Source organism: Camelus bactrianus, chromosome 13 (assembly GCF_048773025.1).
Source record: "Camelus bactrianus isolate YW-2024 breed Bactrian camel chromosome 13, ASM4877302v1, whole genome shotgun sequence".
NCBI classification, from domain to species: Eukaryota; Metazoa; Chordata; class Mammalia; order Artiodactyla; family Camelidae; genus Camelus; species Camelus bactrianus.
Window position 1 is genome coordinate 63250091 of NC_133551.1, and position 22605 is coordinate 63272695.

A 22605-nucleotide genomic window follows, 5' to 3' on the forward strand; every position below is an offset into this window, starting at 1 on the left:
TTTCATGATTCTCCCCTTTAACCAACTGGATCTCATGGATAAGACTTTATTATCAGGAAGACAATATAAGCCACATCTTCATAAAGTTAGGCATACCAAATAATCTCCAGGCTTCAAAATATCTACATAAGCAGCTAAGAAATTAGAGAACGATTTAACGGCAAGGAAAAGGTGGCCTAGGGAGAAATGAACTCAGTCACACGTGAGTAAATTATTGAATTAACTTGTGTTCAAAATGTAAAACCGAGATTGAAAACTATGAACCACTGGCCAAGTAGTGTGTCTAACAGAGAAATGGTGGCTTTCGAATGCCACTGCCTCAGTGACCTGGAAAAGCACAGGCAAGTCCCATTTTCATACCAAAGGGGGAACAAACAGGTAAGAGTAACATTTCTCACATACAGAAACACAAAATTAACTCTTTTTGAGCACTATGTGCCTTGTCCGTGTTTAAGCAGTGTACAAGTATCAAACCATTTAATCCTGAGAAATATCACTATTATTGTAGATTTAGGTAACACAGCTAATACAAGGCAGGGCGGGGATCAAACCCAGGCAATGTGTCTCAAAGACCACCCCCTTCTCTACTTATACTGCCTAACAACCCCATAGATTCTCACTTTAAAGGAAAACCGAGTCCAAAATTTAACCCCAAGCACGACACCAAAGCCTCTGATTCCTTCACCAGACAGTGCTGATAAAACCTCTAGTGAAGAACAGTAGAGAGGAGGCTCCTGGAACAGGGGAGCACTGTGCCCTACCTTTAATTAAGGCTCTGATTTCAAACCCCAGCCCCAACCACACCCTCCCTCTGTATGTTTCCACAGGACCACCACAACAGCCTGTCAACAAGGATGTGGTGAACACGGGCAATGCTGTGAAGCTCAGGCTTGGATCTGCCAGGAAACACTGACATCCAATCAGGGATGGATGACAGGGTTGTTACCAGCTATTCCCATCGAAGCTTTAAGTGGCTTGAGGTCCAAGGACTTGAATATGGCCAGGCTCCTTTCACAGAACACACAACAGTAATTGTACATTTCACTGATAACCTTTTATTGGCTTTTTGGATAGAAACGGGAATTTATTTGCCAGGAAGGATGATCCCATCATACTGAAAGAGAAGAGATTTAATTTTTTCAGAACAGGAGGTAACAGTGAAGACTGTAGCAATGGCTAACGTTAAGAGAATTCAAATCAGATACATGAACTTTGGCTTTTAATCCCATATCCCTTAACAGGAAGCTGGCCAGTTTTAACAACTGCTACCCTAGGCTCAATTTTACTGCACCCTGAGAAAAAGTGGCTCCTATTAAAGCCACATCCCTCCCCCTTCCAGCTACCTGCATTCATGGGGCTGGGCAAAAAGCCTGAGTGTTCTTTAAGCCAACACCCGCGAAGCCCCCACTGGCCAAGTTGCCCAAGTGTTCTATCTTTAAGAAAGCTACCCACCAGAGGGTGCTCGCTCTTGCATCCCCGTATCCCAGCTCCACTCACCAACACCACATTCCACCACATCACCTGAGATAAATCAAGCTTTACCTTCTGCTGGAACCAGCGCATGGCCTCCTCTTTGCTGATTCTGTGTTTGGCCCCAATGCAGCCTGTCTTGCGCTTCTTGTCTGCAATGCTGAAACCTGGCCTACCCAGCACCTGTCCCAGGAATAACCAACAGTCACCTAGCCAGCTCAGAGTCAAGAGCAGACGGACAAGACTCACACAGTGGAGAGATCAGTCTTCAAGAGTCACCTGTTCGCCCAATGAATTCTGGAGCAAGAGGCCCATGGCATGATCTCAGTGTCTCATGTAACTGTGACCAGCAACCTGGACAACACACCACCTTACTCTAGGTTTGCTCTGGAGGCTAGAACTTGCAGCCCTTCCCCTACCTAACTTCCAGTGGTAGTTAAGGATTCTCCACTGCCCCCGAACTCCAAAGCACTTTTATTTTTAAAAATAACATTTCAGTAAACCTTACTTAACATATGCATTGTAAAAATCTTAAAATTCCAAGAAGCACAAAGAGTTATATTTCTTTCCTCTGCTTCAGCTCTAAGTGCTTCGTAAGTTTCTTGTCCCCCGGGTACACCCAACTCTCACTACTGTTTGCATAATCAAATCTAATAGTGAGGGTGCTGCCATTGCTCAGGGTCACACTAGTCAGGATTTACCTAAACATTAGTGACACACATGGGCATTTCTACATTAAAATCCCCATCCTGACTGAGCAAAGAATCACATCACCAAAGTTGCTCCTGTGTCCTCTGGACGGAAGCCACCCCATCCCCAGGGTATAAGCGAAGGAGCAGGGAAAGAACAGCCTGAGTGCAGCCAACCCACACGCCAAACGCAACCCCAGCACCATCTCTCAAATTTTCACTACAGTGGCTGGATGGAGTGCTTCCTTCATCCACCTTTAAGCCACACTGGTGTGTGCTAGATCCTAGGCCGTAAGCTCCACAGCAGCAGGCATCTTACCCATTTGGTTCAAGATGCTATATCTCCACACCTGCCACAAACAAGGTGTATCTTCCCGAGGGAGAGACAGACAACACTCAAAGCCTCAATCCAACATGTGAACATCAAGACAGCACATATGAAATAAAGGAGTAACAGATTCCACTGTAATAAGCCAGAAGTGGAAAAGATTAAGTATTCATACCACGTAGAAGTCCAGGCCATAGATACCAATGCTTGGGTCATATTTGATCCCCAGATCAATGTGTTCTTGGATCCCAAAACCGAAGTTTCCGGTATCTGAGAAGTTATTTTTCCTTAACTCATACTCTCGCACCTGAGGAGAAAAATACAGCAATCACTCCCTGTCAACCCAACCCCCATTAACTAGCTCAACCTGCAACACTCATAAGCCCAGGAACACAATTCTGTGTAATCTGGCCAGTAACAAAATCTAACTTCCCCACTACACCAAATCACATCTCAATTATGGATTTCAGAGAACTTTACTAACTTTCAAAGGACAAGTTAACAGCCATTAGTTCAAAATAAGCAGAACAAAGACAGTACATCAGACGTAACTACTGCCACTGTCATTATCCACATGTGTTATGCTGATGCGTTTAGCATCACATCGTGAACGAAGCCTCACCTTTAGACCTTTCTCCAGGATTTCTTCTGCCTTGGCCCCCCGGACTGTGCAGTGGACAGCAATCTTCTCATTTCTCCTGATGCCGAAGGATCGGACAGTGTATCTAGCTGCAGGCAGGGTAACAAGGAGTCAGCTGCTGTCACACTTGTACTCACTTCTGTCCCCAGAACATCGTCTCCACGGCTCCAAAGAGATATTAGTATCCATCCACTCTCTAAAGTGGTGGTGTTCTAACCAGTGTCACCTAAATCTGTTCACAGAAAGCAGATTTTCCAACTTCCAAGACACTCACTCATACTAAGCAGTTAAGACCTCGAAGCCATAATGTTAAAGCCCCAGGAAGGGCAAGTTCACAACCTGACTAGGCCACTGGAAAACAATGTGTTCTGAAGAAAACATTACTGATGTTAATAGCAAATACTTGCTAAAACCTTATTGTACTGTTCTCCCCATTCCACAGATGAAGTTCTGATACGTTAACTTGCACAAGATTAGCTGGAAATAAGAGGCAGGATCTGAATTCAAGGACCTGCCGTATTCCATTACCCTGAAGCAAGGAAATGCAAAAAACAAACAAAAATAACAGTAAAGCTGACACTGCTCCTGGTTATGGAGCAGGCATCTTCTAACTCATTCTATCCTCTGCAATTTCATACAGCAACTATCACCATCCCCTTTATGCAATTAAGGAAGCTGAGACCCAGAGAGGTCAAAAGCACTAGCGAGTGATAGAGCCAGGATCTGAACTACGTTAGTCTAGGTACACAGCCCTGTTCTTGATGTAGCCTATTTAACCCTAACCACTCATCAAGCCAAATGCCATTTTCTGCATTCTCAACATTTCCACGCTACCTCATATCCTGGGTATCTCTACTTGGGCTAGTCTTAAGTCTCCATTCATAAAACCTGGTATCCCAATGCCACCTGAGCTTGGAAAGCTCGGGAAGGCAATGCTTTTAAGGAATGCCAACTGTCACCTCCTAAAAGGGTACAAAACAGGCTCGACGGCAGGCGAGGTAAGAAACATCCAGGCCTACTGAGTGGCCAGCCCTCTCTGTACCTGCCACTGCTCACCTTTGGAGAACACAGGGGTCTGGCCTGTGAGCTGCTCCAGCACCTTGGCTGCCCGGGTCAGTCTGTCTCCACTCTCCCCCACGCAGATGTTGAGGCAGAGCTTACGGATGCGAAGTTCCCGCATGGGGTTCTCCTTTTCACCTTGATCCTGCTGCAACAGGGAAGCGCACCAGTCAACACACAACCCCACCGCAGCTGTCAGCCCGGTATTTTTATGCACAGCTCAGCTCAAATGGCAAACCTCTAAAGGTTTATGAACTATCACGATGTTTGGGAGGCATCTCGGGGCCCTGTTTCTCCTCCCAAGCACAAACGGGTGAACAGGACGGATACCTGGTGTTAAGAGTTACAGACACCGAAGTAAACCCTAAGTGACTCAAAGTCTAAAGTGACAGCGTCATTACACGGCAGACGAGATGGAAGAAAACAGGATTTACTTGCTGAGGAAACAGCAAGCACGTGGCTGTACAGCGTCCCCTACCCCATTCGGAAGCCGTCTAGCCTTAGGGCAGCGGAAGCCTAGCGTCCGCCCTAAAGGACGACCCGGCTGAGGTTCCGCAGCAAAGCGCAAGCTTCAAGTTCCTGGGACTTGAGAGGTCCGGACCCCGCGTCCCAGGCCCCTCCGCTCGCAGCACGGCCCTCGCTGCAGCCTGCGGGCCGCACTTCCAGACCCTGCGGGGGCTGCCCGGAGCCCGATCCTAAGAGGGTGGGAGGAAGGTGACAAAGCCCTGCTCCGCACCCTGGGGTCGCATGGTTCTGCCAGTTTCAGCACGGCCGGCAATGAGGGCTCTGTTTTTCTCGGGCCACGAGCGAGGTAACCCCCTCAGGCTCGGCTGGCCGTGGATGGAGACGGATGAAGGAAAGCAAACCCAGGTCTCAGCCACTCACCGCCATGATGGGAAACAGGAAGAGAGAGTGAGACTTCCGACCCAGAGCCTTATGGGCCAGGAGGCGGGCTCTTTTCCCAGGCTAACCAGTGAGACGAACGAGAGGAAGAGAGGCGAGTCTGGGGCCGCGTTGGGTTGGCTTCCCCCTCGTGGACACAGTGGCAACTGCAGGCAACGCTGTCCGATTCCTTGGGACCCAGGCTTTCCAAAAGTCAGTTTTTAGACTCCCTGAGCTGGCATCTCTTTGAGCTTCCAGTCCCCCTTAACGCTGTTTCCGCCCACAGCCTCACGACTGGCCTAGAGATGACCAGAACTACGCTATGTCAATTATGCGAATCCTGAAATTAATTTTTTATTCCGCAACAATGTAAACAAATGGAATTTAAATAGTAATTCGAACAGAGTGTTGGCTTGAGAGTTCAGAGCTGTGAAGGCAAGCGGATGCAGTCTGTCTTGGCTAGCTAAATAGCTATGTGACCTTAACTGGCTACTAATTTATTAAGTCTCAGTTTTCCTCGGCTTTAAAATGGATACTTATTTCTCACGGGATTGTTGTGAAAATTAAATGAGGTGTGGAGCACACAGTAAGCCCACGATAAGATATTACCCTAATTAATATGAACTCACTGTATTCAAGCAACCCACTCCCCCCTCCCCAGAAAACTGTTAGACATGGTACATAAGCAAGAGAGGGTCATCGTGCAGGCACCAAGACAGCTTGCAAATTAGTCTCTTGACAGACAAGGACACCGATCTCAGACAGTAACAGGTCTTCCTAGGTTTGCACTAAATCCTCATCAGCAGGACCCAAGGAGGTGACAGGATCCACATCCTAGGCAGAAGCTTGCCTTGAGGCAGCCAGTGTCTTTAACAGGGACAAATGGAAAAAGATGACCATACAGGGCTTTGGTGGAAAAGGAGCCAAGGTTTTTCTTCTGCTTCCATGATTCCTGCTCCCACTGCCACAGGAGAGGCAGAAGCCCCCAGGCTTTCATCCTTGAGGACAAAACGGCACATCTGGGAAGCTGGGCTGATGGAAGAAGGCACAGAGCAAAGGGCCATCCTTCGAGCCTCCTCTATCCAGCACCCAGTGCCAGCCCAGATCAGGGGTTTTGGGCCCCTAGGATGGGCAGAGCCAAGGGAGGGGCAACTCCAGAACTCCAGAAATAAGACAACTGAATGCAGCACAGGATCCTGGGTTTTCTTTTCCAGTAAAGCACATTATTGGGACAACTGGCAAAATCTGAATCTACAGACGTCAGAAATGTTCATTTAATGCTTGGGCTGATTACGTGATCTTGGCTGCCTAAGAGAATTTCCCTGGGTTTAAGAAATACACGTTCAGTATTTGGAGGAAAGGGGCATATCTGCAGTTTACTATCAACTGGTTCGGGGGGGGGGATGTATATTTCAAGAGAAAAGGATAAAGCCAATGTGGTAAATTTAAGATTTTGGGGAATCTGGATGAAGGATACATGGGACTTCTTGCAACTTCTCTAAACTTGAGGGAAACATGTACCTAGGAGGATACAAGACAGCTTATTTTCAAAAACTCTCATCTCATTCCCTGCCTCCACAATTTTTCTCCAACTGAGTCACTTGACTGCGGTACCCACACATGGTAATGAGGAAAGCTAATTAACAGCTAATATACGGTGCCCAGTAAGTACCAATCACTCAACGTTCAACGTCCCAGTGGAGGTAGGTATTATTGTTTTCCCATTTTACAGATGCGCAAACAAGGCACACAGAAGTTCAGTAACATTTATAGACTCTATTTAAGTCAGATGGTCTAACACCAGAGTCTAATCCTGATTTAGGAGCTGATGAACTAAGCCAGGGCCAAAAGCTGCCCCAGGCTTCCCCCTTTATACCTTTTCCTCCCCGTGACCCCCAGCTCTCTGGTTCTTGCACCAGTCAGGCCCCTAGAAGGAAGACGGAGTAGCAGAATTAGACCCTGCACCCTTCTGCTTCCTCCTTGCTTGAAATAGGCAGGTCAGTAGACACAGAGGCAAAAGGACTTGTGCTTTATTCCCATGCCATAAACTCATCAGCACAAAGAAAACTGGGTCAGCAGGGGCAGGTTTAGAACAGTTCAGGCAAGGGGGTGGCAGGCATAGCACACCAGTGGAGTGCATGCTTGGTGTGCTTGGTGTACGTGAGGTCCCGGGTTCAATCCTCAGTGCCTCAGTTAAGAGGAGGGAAAAACAGTTCAAGTAAGAGAAGAGCAAGTTCAAGGCTTCTCTTTGAGCCACTCTTTCCCAGGTGAGCTCTGCCTGGGCTGCCCCTGGCTGGAGGGGCCTGAGTAGCTGTCAGCCCTCACTTCCTGGTGGCTTTTATGACCACCTGCCATAAAAGGTAGTGACTCTACCTCCAGTAGCTGCTTTTTCCTCCACTGCTTTGATGACCCCAATAGCCACCATCCTGCCTCACATCCTGTGCAGCAAAGCACCCTAGGACACAGGACGTGGAGAAACAGTGGGGAACACTGCCAGCAGCACGAGCTATGGGACCATGGCACAAGAGGCCGAGTGAGTAACGTAGCTGATACTTTGAGTTGTACATATGAGCTTGTTTAATTCTCCCAACAACTCACAGTAGATCTCATCTCTATTTCATGCGGGGGGAAACAGACCAAGGAAGTTGAAGTTCACTTGGCCATAATGGTTGGAAACCCAGAAGTCTCAGCACTTAGATTTCATTCCATCTGCTCATTACACAGTTGGGAAAACTGAGGTCCAGAGAAGGAAAAGGACTTGTTAACATTCAGCAAAGTGAAGTAAGCATCAGGAGTGAGAACGAAAACAAGACTCAAATACTCTGATACTCATACCTTCTAAAGACTAAGCTTTTCCCCCACAGAGGCACCGTAAAGAAGGCGCTGCAGGCTCTGAAGACCAAGGAAGCAGGCTTGTAGGCAAGGGTGCGTTCCTGAGTCAAAGACCCCCTGGGAAGCCGACATCAGTATGACAGTGCACTGTATGCATGCCTTTTAAGCAGACATTGTAATTACTCCTCTAAAAACCCTATACAAAGCTTGTCAGAGGCATCATCTTTGCCCTCAAAGATGTATCAGTTAACTGGACATCCAGGACAGGGGAAGTACAGAAAGAACCAAGGAGGTTGATATTAAAGGCCAAGTGGGCTGACCAAGAGCTGGTTAGCACTTGAGCGTTATAGGTTAGGCCCATTATTGGAATCCTGATGGAGTTCCTCCTTTCCAGTTGGCGTAGGTCCTTAAGCAAATCTCTAGGCTTTGAAACCCCAGTATCCCATGACCATCAGAGGAAACACCAGCCCCTACCGTGGCACTATAGAGAGGTACATGCCCTGGCCCTGAGGTCACATACAGCAAGCTCTCAGTGCGTGGTCACTCTCAGAAGGGGCAAGAGGCAACAACTGCCATGGGTGAAAGGGTTGGGAAAGGAGGATCAGGGACAGTTTTGCTGGATGGGGAAGAAGGCTCCAGTCAAGGAAGCCTTCTTTCCTGGAAGAGAAGCAGAGCTATGCTTCACAGAAGCCACATAGAACACATCTCGCCTCATGGGGACTCAAAAATTAGTGGCCTGAGGAAGAATGCTACTATTTCTATTAATTTTCAACTCTTTTTTTTTTTACATCAAGCTCTTTTTTTAATGATTTTTTTTGGCAAGGGGAAGTAATTATGTTTGTTTGTTTATTTTTAGAAGAGGTACTAGGGATTGAACCCAGGACCTCGTGCATGCTAAGCATGCACTCTACCACTTGAGCTATACCCTCCCCACAATATTCAACTCTTACAGAGGGTGGAGGAGAAGGGAGGGGTAGGAGGCTCTGAAAAAATTTAATAAGCAATTTTATATAAATCAAGCTTGGAGGGAAAAAAAAAAGAATATTCCTTCTCTTTCCAGAGGGGATAATTGAGGGTCAGAAATAGGTTGCCAAAAGACCAAAGACTGGCAGATGGCCAAACCAGAAGTTGATAACGAGACCAACTCCCCACTCAAACACCAGACTCATCAGTGAGGACTAGCTCTTCCACTAGTTTGAGGAACTTGGCAACTTGCTTGGCTTTATGCCAACTCACAGACCTACACAATAAGCCTATGGGGTCGGCATCATCCCCATTTTAAAGCTGAGCAAACCGAGATCTCCAGCGTCACCGGTATTTCTTGAGAGCTACAAAACTCCAAGTCTACTATCTAGTCCACTAGCTGCACGCTTCGTTCTCTTGGCATCTAGAAAATGGCAGGTGCCTAATAAATGCTCAGGAGGATATGAGCATGAAACCCCCTTATCTCACTGGTTGAAATGTGTGGTAATACTCAGGGTGAGGGGAAACAGGCATTAAAAGCTTCAGATTTCTGTCATTTTAGATGACTCCTTCTTGACAACTAACTCACTCATACCATGTCCCTTCACCTTTTAGATTTTTCTCAGCACTTGCATTCACCTACTATACTATCCACCTGCCTCCTCCACACACACCCCCCCTACAAGACTATAAGTGCCATGAGCAGAGTTGCTTCTTATTCACCATGGTACCCTCAGCACCAAGGACAGTGCCTGGAGTGCTTGTCAATGTTCAAATACCATCCAAAGGAACACATTGCCAATGGCAGTTCTGATCTTTCTCCAGGACGATTAGGCAGGATATGTGAGAAGATTCCAAAATAATGCGTACTCTTTGTTTCATTAGGAACTTATTCTAATTAAGTCATCGAGGACACATGCAAAGATTTATTTACCAAAATGCTTATGGCAGTTTTTAATAAAAATTAGGAACAATATTCTTAGAAGCTGGTGACCTTGAGCTATTCCTTAACTGTGTTCCAGCTTTCTTATTTTACATGGAAATAAAATCCCTTCTTTCTGGGGTTCTGTATGTGTAAACTGCTTAGTCTGGTGTCTGTTACCTAGTAATTTCTCTAATCATTAATCACCATTTTCATTTCATAATGGACGTGGCTAAACAAACTACTGTACTTTGAGATGCAATAAAAAAAAAATCCACTAACTATTCAACATGTTAAATGACAAGGAACTTTTTAAAATAAGAAGTGTTATAGAGGGGACTAGGTATAGCTCAGTGGTAGAGTGCACGCTAAGCACATGCAAAGTCCTGGGTTCAATCCCCAGTACCTCCATTTTTGAAAAAGTGAATAGAGTATTATGTTTAATTTGAGTCCACCTGTAAAAATCTAGAAAGAGCTACATGAAAAGTAAGTTATCTGTAAGCCAGGGGGTTGCAGTTTATACTTCATATCTACATGAAATGTTCATTGTAAAATGTTAGACATTACATTTATAATCAGAAAAAGATATCCATGTACACGTGGAGCAGAAGATTAAGAATTCTCAAGTCAGTTGTAGAAAAGGTAGGCTTTAAGCAAATGTAATAAATGACAGTAGTCTGCACTTGAGTGCCAACTGTATGCACGAACAGATGCCCATGTGGAGTATTGCAGGTAATTCTCACAACCCCATGAAGTGAGTCCTAAGTCCCAGAGCATTAATACCTCACGCATCCCTTTACTGTGGGCAAGGGATGGAGCTGGGGTTGAACCTGGGTTTGACACAGCCTGGGTAGCAGTTACGAGAATGGGCTCTGAAGCTGAGTTTTCTGGCTCCTCCGCCTAACTAACAGGGGAATGTGGGCAACAACAGCCCCCAGGGGCTGGCATTCTAGTGTCCCCTTGTGTTCTGAGAAGCAGCTGTGGTGTGGTGCAGTTGGGCTGCACCCCGCAGGCCTGCACGCTCTGTACTCACCCAGCCTAAAGATGGAAGAAAGAGCATGGAGTCAGCAACAGAGACATCCATGGTAAGGGGCATCTTACACGTCTGAAGCAAGGTCCTGGAGAGACACTCCACCTTGTGAGGCGGACGGCAGGACATGGCAGCAGTCTTTGCTGAGAGTAGGAAGAGGTTGGCGCTGGGGTGGGGGTGGGAAGAAGGTTACCAGTTATGGAGGGACTTGACATCAGATCGGCTATCAGTTACCAGGGAAATCAGCACAGGGCATGTCCCTTTAATAGACTATCATAATGGAGGTAGTTCTGATCTAAAGATTAGAACAATCACTAGCTGGGCTGGCGGGTAAGTGCATAGGCAGTTACTGACTGGGCTCTGTGACTGGGACAGAATGTCGGTCATGTGAGTAGGTGGAGGCGAAGCAGGTTCTAGTCAAGCAGGGACGTACAGAGAGCAGGAAAACCACCATCCTGGGTGGCCTGATCATGCAGGTACAAGACAGCTGGTCTTAGAGTCAGCACTGCTGAGTTCAAATACTGGTCCTGGTTTTTCCTAGTTTGAGATCCTGGGCACATTTCATACCCTCTCAGAGCCTCAGCATTTTTACCTCTAAAATGGGCTTCATGATACTGATTTCAGTTGGATGTTGTAAGGATTAGATGAGACATGGATATGAAGTGCCCAGATGGTGCTGGCGCCTATTAGGTCCTCAGGGAAGGACTGACCAGAACAGGACAAGAGCTTGTGAGCACCAAGCCTGCGCCAGGCCCATATCAGTGCTGCTATGGCTACCCAGATGTTGGCCCAGTCCCCAAAGAGATTCTGGGTCAAAACCTACACTCAGGACCCTCTCAGAGGTTTGGGGGGCACTACTGATATTTTCTAGGGAGTAGGGGTAGACAGGGTTGCTGAACATCTTCCGTGCGTGGATTTTCCCGTCCAATAGAGAGAGTGCTTCCTAACGAAATGCCCCATCTTTGAGAAACACCTGCTGGAACCAGCCAAGGCAGAGGTTGCAAACTCAGCACCTCCAGGGATCAGGCAGGTGAAAACCATCACTTGTCTTCCTGCAACACCGTTTGTTTAAAATTCAACCTGTAGAGATGAGCTCTCTTTCACAAAGATACTTCCACTTTTCTTGAAACATCCATCCCTCATTGACTTTTGTTTCCATACATTTGATAAAAATTGGGGTGTAGAGAAATCTTTCTTTACTATGAAGACAACCTGGAGAACAGGATGAAAGGCAGGATGAAAGATCATGACACAGGATCTCCTCCTGCTGTCATCACACCTGGTTCTTTAAGATGTTTCAAGTTTCATAAAATTGTTATTTTCACTCAATGCTTGGAATAGTTTCTCAATGCTTGGAAGGTCGGGACCAAACCCAGACCTTCCAAGCATTGAATTTAGCCGATAGGTCCCAGTTTTTGTCCTCTGTTGGGCTTTCTGACCTTTTATTTCCCATCAGAACCCAACCTTCACCCAGGTGGGAAGGGTAGACGTGACAGGGAGGGAAATGGGGGGTGGGGAGGAAAGGCCTCACCTGGGGGCACTTCATCAGGTTCACCAAGAAGCCTGCTCTTGGAGAGAAAGAGCAAGGTCAAGGTCATGGAGCAAAAGAACAAGGTGCAGCCTTGAGGTGATAGACTCACAGCCATGACCAGCACGGAGGGGCCTAACACTCTTGGGGAAAAAGCTTGTCGAGGGTGATCCTGTCCAGGGTGAGGCTCTCTCCTCTCCCACCCCCTTCAGCTCCCTTCCCCATTGTTCCCCCTGCCCTACTCTACCCTTCCATCTTCCTCTCTGATTCTCCCTCCCACCTTCCCTCTTCCACAGTGGGCCATGGGAAGAACTGGGACCCAGGCTCAGACCCCAGTTGTGGCACCATCCAGCTGGGGGATCTCGGGCATGCCACCTGACTGCTCTCTGCCTCAGTTTACTCCCTGAGAGAGTGGGGAGTATGATAACCCCTACCTCTTCGAGAGCCTGAGACTGGGCCATGGTGGCGGGAGACCTGACTTCTGGTTCCAGCTCTGTCACTGACTGACTGGGAGGCTGTGGACATGTATGTGTCCAAATTGTATGTGGACAAACCACATATGTCTGGACCTCATTCCTTCTTTATAAAAAAAATTGTTTTAAATGTGGGCAGAGTTTGAACTAGATAATATGTGAATCTCTTTCAGGCTATGACCTTCTGGGGTCAATTCTTTGAGCTCTGATATCAATTTCTAGTCACGTCCACCCAGTCTCTCAGAGAACTCAAGCTTCTCAGCTGGCCCAGTCTTTCCCTGCCTACAAAAAGCAGCTTTGATGAGCTCCTTTGTCCTCCAGGGACTGACTGTGTACTTTTCAAAGGACAGCACCTGGTTGGATCTGAGATTTGAGCAGGAATGTGATTTTGGGATTCAGGGTCAGTTAGCGAGTCTCTGCACGTGGCTGAGACTGGAACTGGGAGTAGCAGGAGCTGGTGGCCACAGTGGCAGGGAAAGTCTAGAGGGACGGAGAGAGAAACAGAGAGAGGAACATAGCAGACCTACCGGGAGAAGCAGAGAGGAGTCCCCATTTTGAGCTCTTCGACCGTGAGACACTCTGAGTGTTTGTAATGGATTTGCCCCACTTTCTTCTTTTCTATTAAGCTCCCAATTAACTTCTGTTCCTTGTCACCAAAGGTTTCTAACCCACCTAGGTTAATGCGCAGAGGTTTGGTTTATTATTTTTCTGAAAAGCTGAGTACGATTTCAGTAGAAAAAAAGAGAAAGCTAAACAAGGACACACACACACATACACACACACCACAGTAAGATCAAACTGAAAGGAAGACAACTGTCAGTTATTAATTTGACAGAGGTTTCTCGAGCACCTACACTGTGCCAAGCACTGAGTCCAGTGCTTTACACACACATTACCTGCTCTCATATTCACAACAACCCTTGTGAAGAGGTGAGTAATGTTTCCCCCATTCCAGAGGGAATTGACGCACAGAGAGGTTAAGGGACTTGTGTAAGGACACACAGCTGGGGAGCAGCAGAGACATCATGAATCAAGGCTTGCTGAGCCGACAATGCGCTGGGTCTTACCTCAGTCAGCACAGCACAAAAGTGCGATTTCCTGGATGGGGACGCATTTGGCCTAGAGTGTTGCAACCCAGAAAGATCACACTTGGTCGTGACTCAGTTATTTTGCTACCAAAGAACACAGCAACCTTTCCACAGTTCAAAGCAGGGAAGGGTAGATTGGAGAGGAAAGTCCTCCAAAATAAAAAGTACTCGGAATCTCTCAGTATCTCTTATTTTCCATCTTCTCAAGATTTCTCCTACAAAAAGCCTTTCTGAAATGAGTAAAAGTAATTCCTCTCCTAGTTCCATGGAGGAGGCTAGAGGAGGTAGGAGAGAAAGAGGCAATCCCCACATCAGGTCTAGAGTCAAGAATTTACAGTTTGCAGTTGCAGCATCTTAATATACAAAGATTTCTTTTAAATCAATAAAAAGTGGGGGAGGGTATAGCTCAAGTGGTAGAGCACATGCTTAGCATGCACGAGGTCCTGGGTTCAATCCCCAGCACCTCCTCTAAGAATAAAAAAATAAACCTAATTACGTCCCCCCACCAAAAAAATTCAAAATAAATAAACCCAATTACCTCACCCCTCCAAAATCAATAAAAAGAGGCCTTGTCAATAGATAAATCAATAAATCAAGAAAGAATAGTCAACATTTCTAAGAATCAAAGAAATGCAAATGAAAGCAATATACCATTTTTCACCTTCTGGGTTTTCAAACATTAGAAAAAGTATGAAGACCATGCATGGTTGGGGAGAGACACAGGAAGATGGGCACTCTCATGCTTTCTTGGTGGGAATTTCAACTGACATAAACATTCTGCATGGCATTTTGGAAATGTGACTCTGAAGCCTTAAAATGTGCATCCTTTTGACTCAATAATTCAATTCTAGGTATTTATCAAAAGGAAATATAATTACAGGGGTATTCTTTCTAGAATGATTTACAATAGTGGGAGAATCTCCGGGGCAGGCTGAGGCTGCTAGGGTTCCCGGCAGCTGGTACTTATCCACGGGAGGAGAAATATTTCCCTAGTTCACTAAGCGGTTCTGCCACACTGCCCAACTGTAATGCCAGTATTAAAATCTAATTTTTTTTTAAAGCTTTACCTCTGCTTCTTGTAAAGTTGGACCTGGGAGCTGGGGTTTTTGTTCCCACTCTTCTGCTGGAGCACAGGTCCTGGGACACAGCTGTGCCATTGTTCTGATGGAAAATGGAATGTGTGTTTACATATGCTCTGGTTCTAAGCATTTCTCGAATTTAATTTTCAATACGGCAAATGTTGAAAAGATATAACCCACATAAACAAAAGGTCTGTAGTGTCCTTGATAATGCTCCTGGGACCAAAACGTTAGAGAATCACTAATGCAAACAGATGGATGTCAGAGCCATTCTCCTTAAGCCAATCATTCTGCTTCGAGTCATCTGTCCTAAGGTGTATCCTTCCCTCCTCTGCGCCTTATAGAAGCACTATCACTGAACCCATCACTTGCTAGCATGGGTATTTGTGTAAGTGTCTGTCTCCCGCCCAGCTGGGAGCTCTCTGTTGTCTCCTTTTCTATCCCAGCACAGGGCCTTGCACCAATAAGTGATCAGAAAATGCTGAGCAGAATAAAGTGCAGCGAGCCTAAGAGGATGATCATTCCTAATGACACAGCAACGTGAAAAAAGCTCATGACCAGACAATACAAGTATGTGGCAGAGGGGTGAGGGGTTATGGGTTAGGGGTTAGGGACAGCCACTCTGGAACCAGACTGTCTGGGTTCAAACCCCAGCTCTGCTCCTTACAAACCGCGTGCCCTTCTATGCCTAAGACTTCCTGTCTTTATTGCAGAATGGGCACAACATCATATGAGGATTAAATGAATTAATGCAGATGAAGTGCTAAGGATGTACGTGGTGCATGGTCAGCACTGGATGAAGGTAGACATTAGCGTTGGTGAGGGCCGACCACGAGGGGGCGACTCCTCACTGTGCAATGTCGGCAGCGGTGTCGCCTGCCGCTTACTGAACCCCTAACTATCTGTGCTCCCGAAACCATGTAATCTTCACAGCGGACTCCGAAATAGGCACTGTTCTTATACTGCTTTGCCTGTGAGGAGGCTGAGGCTCACCTGCCCCTTACAGCTGAACAGTGGCATCTGCCTGACTCCCTTTGCCCGCTTTCTCCCGTCTAAGCCCTCCTTCCGGATCAGGTGTGGTAGGGTGAAGCTGGGGAGGGGGGAGTTTTCTATTTCCGTTATCTCTGTTCCCAGGGATGCTGGAGGGCAGTACCTGGCCAGGTGTTGGTGGGTGGCCTGGCCCTCTTCCCCAGGATGGGTGGCTTAGCCTCCTGGGTTTCCCAGGAGGGAATGTGGGCAAAGGGGGGCCCAGCCATCTGGGGTGGGGGGTGGGGAAGAAGGGGGACCCGCTGCTTGCCTTCTCCAGGCTTTGTCTCCCAGTAGCCTTTAAGGGAAGCCAGCCCACCACAGAAGCACTGGCTCAGGGCCCCCGGATGTGGTCCCCAGGCTGTGCACTGCATGGTGCAGCCCCAGGAGAGGCCATCACGGAGGGGACTACAGTGGCCTGCCACTCCCCTGTGCCAGTCCTGCTTGGGTCCCTTCCCCTCATGCCCTCATGACAAACTTGGCCTCTGCAGCCTGTGCCCAAACCCATGGGCTTCATTCATTCATACACTCATTTGTTCAACAAGTATTTACCTAATGCCAGGACCCCGTGCAAGGTTTTGTGTTACGTACTGGGAATATAGCAGGAATCAAGACAGTCATCTCGACCCTCACAGGCTGGAGACTAGAGTGGAAAGATGGACATTAAGACATGGTGGAAACTGGCTTGATAAATCTCAAATTAACCCATAGGAGAATTAACCATTGCTCTCCTTCCTGTCTGTAAAACCCACAGCCTGAAGCTCAAGAGACAGTAAATGTTCCAGGCTAGTGGGTCCTGTTCATTCACCCCTGCATGTCTATTTTTTTCTAGAGTTTTGGTACCTGCCTACTACAAATTGGGTCAGACAAACTTGTATTTACTGAATGAATACAAAGAGTTAACCACTTGGCAGGAGAAGCATTGCAAGTGTGTAACATGGGGATCTAACCTCGGTTCAGCAATGTGGGAGGGCTTCCCAGAGGAGGTGACTTTTAAGCCGAATTGGGAAGGGTGACTACACATCAGCCCACACATGTAGGGGACAGGAAGCCTTTCAGGCCACTCACCAATCCCAGCTTGCTCAGCCACAGTCAGACAACTCGGGCTCCAAGGTGGTCACCAAGGTGTGACAACAGACTCAGACATTCTCCCTCCCTGCCATGGACACATGCACACACACAATGACAGGACCCCCAGCAGCAGGACCCCTGTGCTCCCCAGTCCCAGCCTGATGTCTGGATAGCACACTGGCCCCTTCTCTCTGCTTTCCATCAGTCCCTTTCTCCTGGAGTCACACTTCCTGTGTTCAGATTCCAGCTTCATATTCATTTGCTTGTAACCTTGGGCACGTTACTGAAATTCCCTGATATTGTTCCCCAGCTGTAAATGATGGTAGTAATCCTTCCCCCATCTCAGGGTCACTGAGAGGGTTAAGGGTGATACCCTTGTAAAGCCTGTCCCTCAACAGTGGTAGCTCAGCTTAGGGTCCTCGCTTTCATTACTGCTGGCCTTCACCCTGCTCTGGCCCCACTTTTCTGCCTCCTGCAGGGCCCCTGCCTCTCCCTCTCCTCCTAGCTCACCACCCACTCCTCCCCTCCCACTGGGCCTCCTTTCTTTTTCCCCCTTCCCTCCTTCCTGAACCTGAGACCCAGGATACCTGAGGGGTTGGGGAAGGAGAAAGGGCAGCCATTTCCCAAAGAGAAACACCTCTGGCTTGGATTCCTAAGGCGGGGTGGTTTCTGCCCCACCTTAGAACCCAGAAAACCCCATGCAGACCCTGCAGGCATAACCCCGCAGAGACAAACCTGGGTAGGTCAGGTCACTACCTGAGCTGTTTCCCATCTGTAAACCAGACAGAGAAGGGGATTGGCCCAGATGCTCCTAGATGCCCTCAGGGGACACTCTGGAGGCTAAATCCACACTGGGGGCAGACGGGATGTGGACAGCATCTCACCGGCATGGATTTGAATCCTAGGTCCTCCTCTACTTCTCTGAGTCATCTCGGAGAAGTCACTTCTTCTCTCTGAGCCCCGGTCTCTTTGTTGGTAAACTGAAGCCAGACAATAATCCTGCCTAGCAGCCATCCAGGGCTGTTGGGAGGCAACCACGGTGAGGAGAGGGCAAACAAAGAAGTGTGCTGGGAGTGGGGGGTATCGCTCAGTGGGAGAGCGCGTGCTTAGCATGCATGAGGTCCTGGGTTCAATCCCCAGTGCCTCCATTAAAATAAATAAATAAATAATCTCATTACCCACCCACCTCCAAAAAAGAGAAATAAATTAAAAAAAAAAAAAAAAAGAATTGTGCTGGAAATGAGCACCTTCCCCTTGCCCGCCAAGTTCCACATCTTGGCCAGCAGATGGCGCCATCGTAGCGCCAGTGTCTCGGCTCCTCGTTTTCCTGCAGTGAGCTCCCAGGTCCCAGCCCATACTGCCTTCCCCTGCTTGGATAGGTATGTTTGTTTTATGTGGCAAAACCTGGTCTAGAGTGTTCATGAAGAGCCGAATTTTGGAGCTGGACTGATTCTACCCCTTTAATAAAGGCAATGTGAGTTTGGGTAACTTACTTAACCTCTCTGAACCTCAGTTTCCCCATCTGTAAAACAAGGATGGCATCCCTCTGTTTGGAGGATTGATTCCATCTAGGATGAAAAGTTCCTGCAGCACCTGCAGGGGGTCAGTGCTCAGTGACGTGACTAGTACAGCTGCTCTGAAAGACAGGCGCTGTCTCCTGTTCCCTTCCGAGCTGCCCAAATTCATCCACACCGTACTGCCCACATCTGGTCACGTCACCCAGGCTTTCACTCCTGCCCTCTGTGTGGAATGTTCCCTCTATCCATGTTTTGTGACTTCCTAGAGACTTTTTTTCCTAATTGCATTTTTTTTTAAGGCAGGGATTGTCAGAATGGATTTATTTGTACTTTTTATTTGGGTAGGGAGGTAACTAGTTTTATTTATTCATTTATTTTAATGAAAGTACTGGGGATTGAACCTAGGACCTCATGCATGCTAAGCATGCGCTCTACCACTGAGCTATATCCTCCCCCCTCTAAGTGCATTTTTAAACCTTATTGAGTGTTAATTTATATAACATAAAAATTTACTCATTTTAAGTGTACAATTCAATGATTTCTGGGAAGTTTTTTTTCCCAAAAAACTTCGATTTTATTATTAAGCCTTGTAGTACAAATCTGAAAAGTAAACAAAAAGTTGGCAGTAAACAACATGAAGTCTTCCCTCCGGAGGGAGGGGTGCGGAACAGCAATTCAAGATTTGATTTTCAAAATCACGTATCTCAAAGTCGACCTCTCTCCCAAGTCCCAGACTGTCTCTTCAGAGCCCATTAGATAATGCCACATGGCTACCCCTGGCCCCTCTAACTCAGTACACCCCCAACCAAACTCATCATTGCCCTCCCCTCCCTTCTCCTCTTCCAGGGTTTCCCACCTCCCTTCCTGGCTTCTTTGGGCCAGCAAGCTCATCTTTTTTATTTGTGTTCTCAGCACTTCACTCAGGACCTGGCACTTAGTAGGTGCTTAAGTAGGTCTGTCTGCATGAATAAAGTAATCAGCACCATTCAGTTACTCAAGTTTTATTGCTCTTTCCTCACATCCCGCCTGCCAACCAGCCTGTTAAATAGAACCTGGAACTGTCTGTCTGGGGTCCACCCCTGTCCGGAGCCCTGCAGCTCCAGCCTTGCACGCCCATCTTCTGCTATTGCAGTGGCCTCTCCCCTGAGCTTCCATACACACCCTGCCTGTCTCTCCCTCTCTGGCTTTTCTCCCCCTGTCTGGTCCTAAAGTGACTTCTCAAAAAAAAAAAAAAAAAAAAAAGCATGTGATCTCATCATCCTCACCCTAAGAACACACTACATATTCTGCCACGGTAAAGTCCAGATCCCCTAACTGGACGCATGCAGCCCTTCAGGATTTGGTCCCAGCCCGTCTCTCCAGCCTTGGCCTCATCCCTCTCACCTCTCCAACCCTTCCAGGCTCTAGTCACCCCAAACTACAAGAGCAGTTTGACACCATGGCCCAACGGCAGGTCGGGAGTCAGCCTGGCTGGTGTCCCAGCTGCGGAGCCTCTTTGAGCCTCAGTTTTTTCATCTGTAAAGTGGGAGTGATAATAACATCAACCTCGTAGGGTTTTTGTGGGAGTTAAATGAGGTGGTGAAAATAAAGCATTGGGAATAGGGCCTGGAGCGTGGCCAGTACTCAACAAATGTTAATTTCATTTCCGGCGGGCTCCCCAAGCACACAAAAGTTTTGCTCCACGGGTTCATCTGCAGAGACTGTCTTTCCCCTGTCTCTCCACCAGGGGTGCTGCAGCCTGTCCCACAGCCCAGGGAGATCCCCTCCACCTGGGAGACCTGCCCCAGGCCCCTCAAGTCAGCCTTAATCAGACCTTCCTCCATCACGGATCTTATCGCACTAGGATCCCTCTTGCCACTTCCCCCAGGGCGAATCCAACACCAAGTTACTTCCCTCCCATACAGCTCTCAAGTCTCCTCTTGCCTGCATCCCCAGTGCCACCTCCCTTACACCAGCCACCCTTGTGCCCACCCTGTTTCCACTCTGCCCCTGCAGTGTTCTTCCCAGAACGAACAGCTCCTCTCACCGCCCTCCCATGGAACCCTTTACTGGCTCCCATGGTCCACGGGACCCTGCGGGCTCCGCCCCTCCTCAGCCAGGTAACGTAACCCATCTCTTCTGCCTTCCTGCGGGTTCTAGCCGCAAGGCCTCGGAGTGCTCTTCCTCCTCCCACCTCAGGCCTTTGCACATACTGTTTCTTCCACCTGGACCCTCTTTCCCCACCCCTTCACCTCTTATTAAACTCCTTCAGATCCTGATCCTCTCAGATACATCATCTCTGACCCTCTCACCACTACTAACCCAAGATCCCCCATGATACGCCTTCCTACCTCTCTGTTCTTGCTCCTCTTAACCCTTATCACAGCTTCTAATTATATATTTGGGTTACTATTTGACGACTATCTGCCTCCCTCATTTCCTTTGAAAGCTTCCTGAGAGCAGAGGCTGTCTTGTTCCATTGCGTCCCTAGTGGCCTGGCGTATACCAGTGGAATGGCTGAATGAATTCCGGTTTCTACCAGAAGGGCTGTAATCCAGGTCTGTATTTCCAGACAGAACCTACATCACGTTGGCCTGGAAAACCATGGGGGTTCAACATATGTCCTACGGATGAATGATTACATCTTTTTGTAGCCTTCGTAAAAGTTGATATTTTAACTATGCTTATAAAAACCATGGTGTGTTGTGATAAAGTATCACCAGTAATAATATCTACAGTGGGCATTGGAACTGGCTGGTACGGACCACTTATTCCCCAGGACACTGTGTCCGTTGGCCATGAACATCTCTGCAGGCCTTTGCAATTCACTTCCCCAGCCCTGATCAACCCTGTGGGGTCGGCAAGGCAGTGACACTGTTTTCCTGCTTTTACACAAGAGAAAACGGAGGCTTAGGAAGACCGAGTGGCCTGCTCAAAGGAGGCTGAGCTGGGACTCAAAGCCAGGCCTCTGTGTCCACACCCTGTGATTCTCCACTCCATGCATCCCAAGCCTGGACTTTAATCTCCACGTGGGCAGCTTCCACACGTCACAGTCCCTCTGTATCTGGTGCCTAGTGCAGGGCCTGGTCAGGACGGGGAGGGTGTGCAATGGCTGTTTAATGAATGGATGAGCGAATGAATTCCTCCTTAGCTACAGGGTCCAGACCCCAGAGCCCCTTCCAGAAACCACTCAGAGATGCTTTCTCTAGTCAGGGCTCTAGCTCAGAGCCCAAAAGCAGGGAGGGAAAGGGGCCCAGGCAAGAGGAAGAAGAGTCACATACAGCAGCATTTCCCGAGCACAGGACTTTACAGTTTGCAAAGCCCTCACACTCACTGACTCTTGCTGAGATCTCAAAGGAACTCTGTAAGCAGCAGGGCAGAGCAAATGGACAAACAAGATAACAAGAAAGAAAAGCTCTCTTTCCTCTTTGCAAAGCCAGTGTGTGTTCCTTGTAAACAATTTAGAACTGAGCTGCCCAGTGCAATAGTCACTTACTACACGTGGCCATTGAGATTGACATTAATTAAAATTAAATAAAATTTAAAATTCAATTCTTCAGTCTCACTGGCCACACTTCAAGTGCTCAGTAGCCACATGTGGCTAGTGCTACCATATTGGACAGAGCAGATACAGAACGATTCCATCACTGCAGAAAGTTCTATTGGACAAAACTGACTTCTGACATACAAATAAGAAAAGGATGGGAAAAAAGCAACCTGTAATTCCATTTCCCAAAGAAAACCACTGCTGACATTTTGGAGTGAATATTTCCAGTTTTTCCTATGGGTGGGCATTATATACTGTTTTTTTGAAAATGAGTTAATACTATATAAACTGTTTTATGGCCTGTTTTTTCACTTATAAAAGTACTATAAATATCTTTTATATAACACCTTTTTAAACAGTAGCACAGTATTTGTATGACTACCATTATTTATTTTCCCAATTCTCTATTTGCAAGTATTTGTATTGTCTTTTTTTTTTTTAACTATCATGGCAACTATTCTTTGTCTAAATAAAGTATTTTG

At 47.4% G+C, this 22605-nt stretch overlaps 1 protein-coding gene across 3 annotated transcripts; it reads right to left on the minus strand.

The window, feature by feature from the left end:
• Positions 1-1032: 1032 nt before the first annotated feature.
• RPL11 (ribosomal protein L11) lies at positions 1033-15065 on the minus strand. Of its 3 annotated transcripts, none has more exons than XM_074377188.1 (6): positions 14972-15065; positions 4184-4334; positions 3110-3216; positions 2663-2794; positions 1543-1653; positions 1033-1114 (listed from the first exon to the last, which is right to left on the minus strand). In XM_074377188.1, the coding sequence occupies exons 1-6, from the start codon at positions 15059-15061 to the stop codon at positions 1085-1087; spliced, it is 621 nt and encodes a 206-aa protein (XP_074233289.1). In that variant the 5' UTR covers positions 15062-15065; the 3' UTR covers positions 1033-1084. The 3 variants fall into 3 exon arrangements, with proteins under 3 accessions (XP_074233289.1, XP_010955669.1, XP_010955670.1); XM_010957367.3 differs by lacking the exon at positions 14972-15065 and adding an exon at positions 5072-5189; XM_010957368.3 differs by lacking the exon at positions 14972-15065 and adding an exon at positions 4923-5065.
• Positions 15066-22605: the final 7540 nt, after the last annotated feature.

Excerpts from the sequence above, each read along its gene's own strand:
- RPL11 (XM_074377188.1), bottom strand. The coding sequence starts at position 15,061 with ATGGCACAGCTGTGTCCCAGGACCTGTGCTCCAGCAGAAGAGTGGGAA. Across the intron at positions 4,335-14,971 it reads CAACTTTACAAGAAGCAGAG|CAGGATCAAGGTGAAAAGGA; the intron begins GTAAAGCTTTAA and ends TCCCTGTTGCAG. Across the intron at positions 1,115-1,542 it reads TGCGCTGGTTCCAGCAGAAG|TATGATGGGATCATCCTTCC; the intron begins GTAAAGCTTGAT and ends CTTCTCTTTCAG.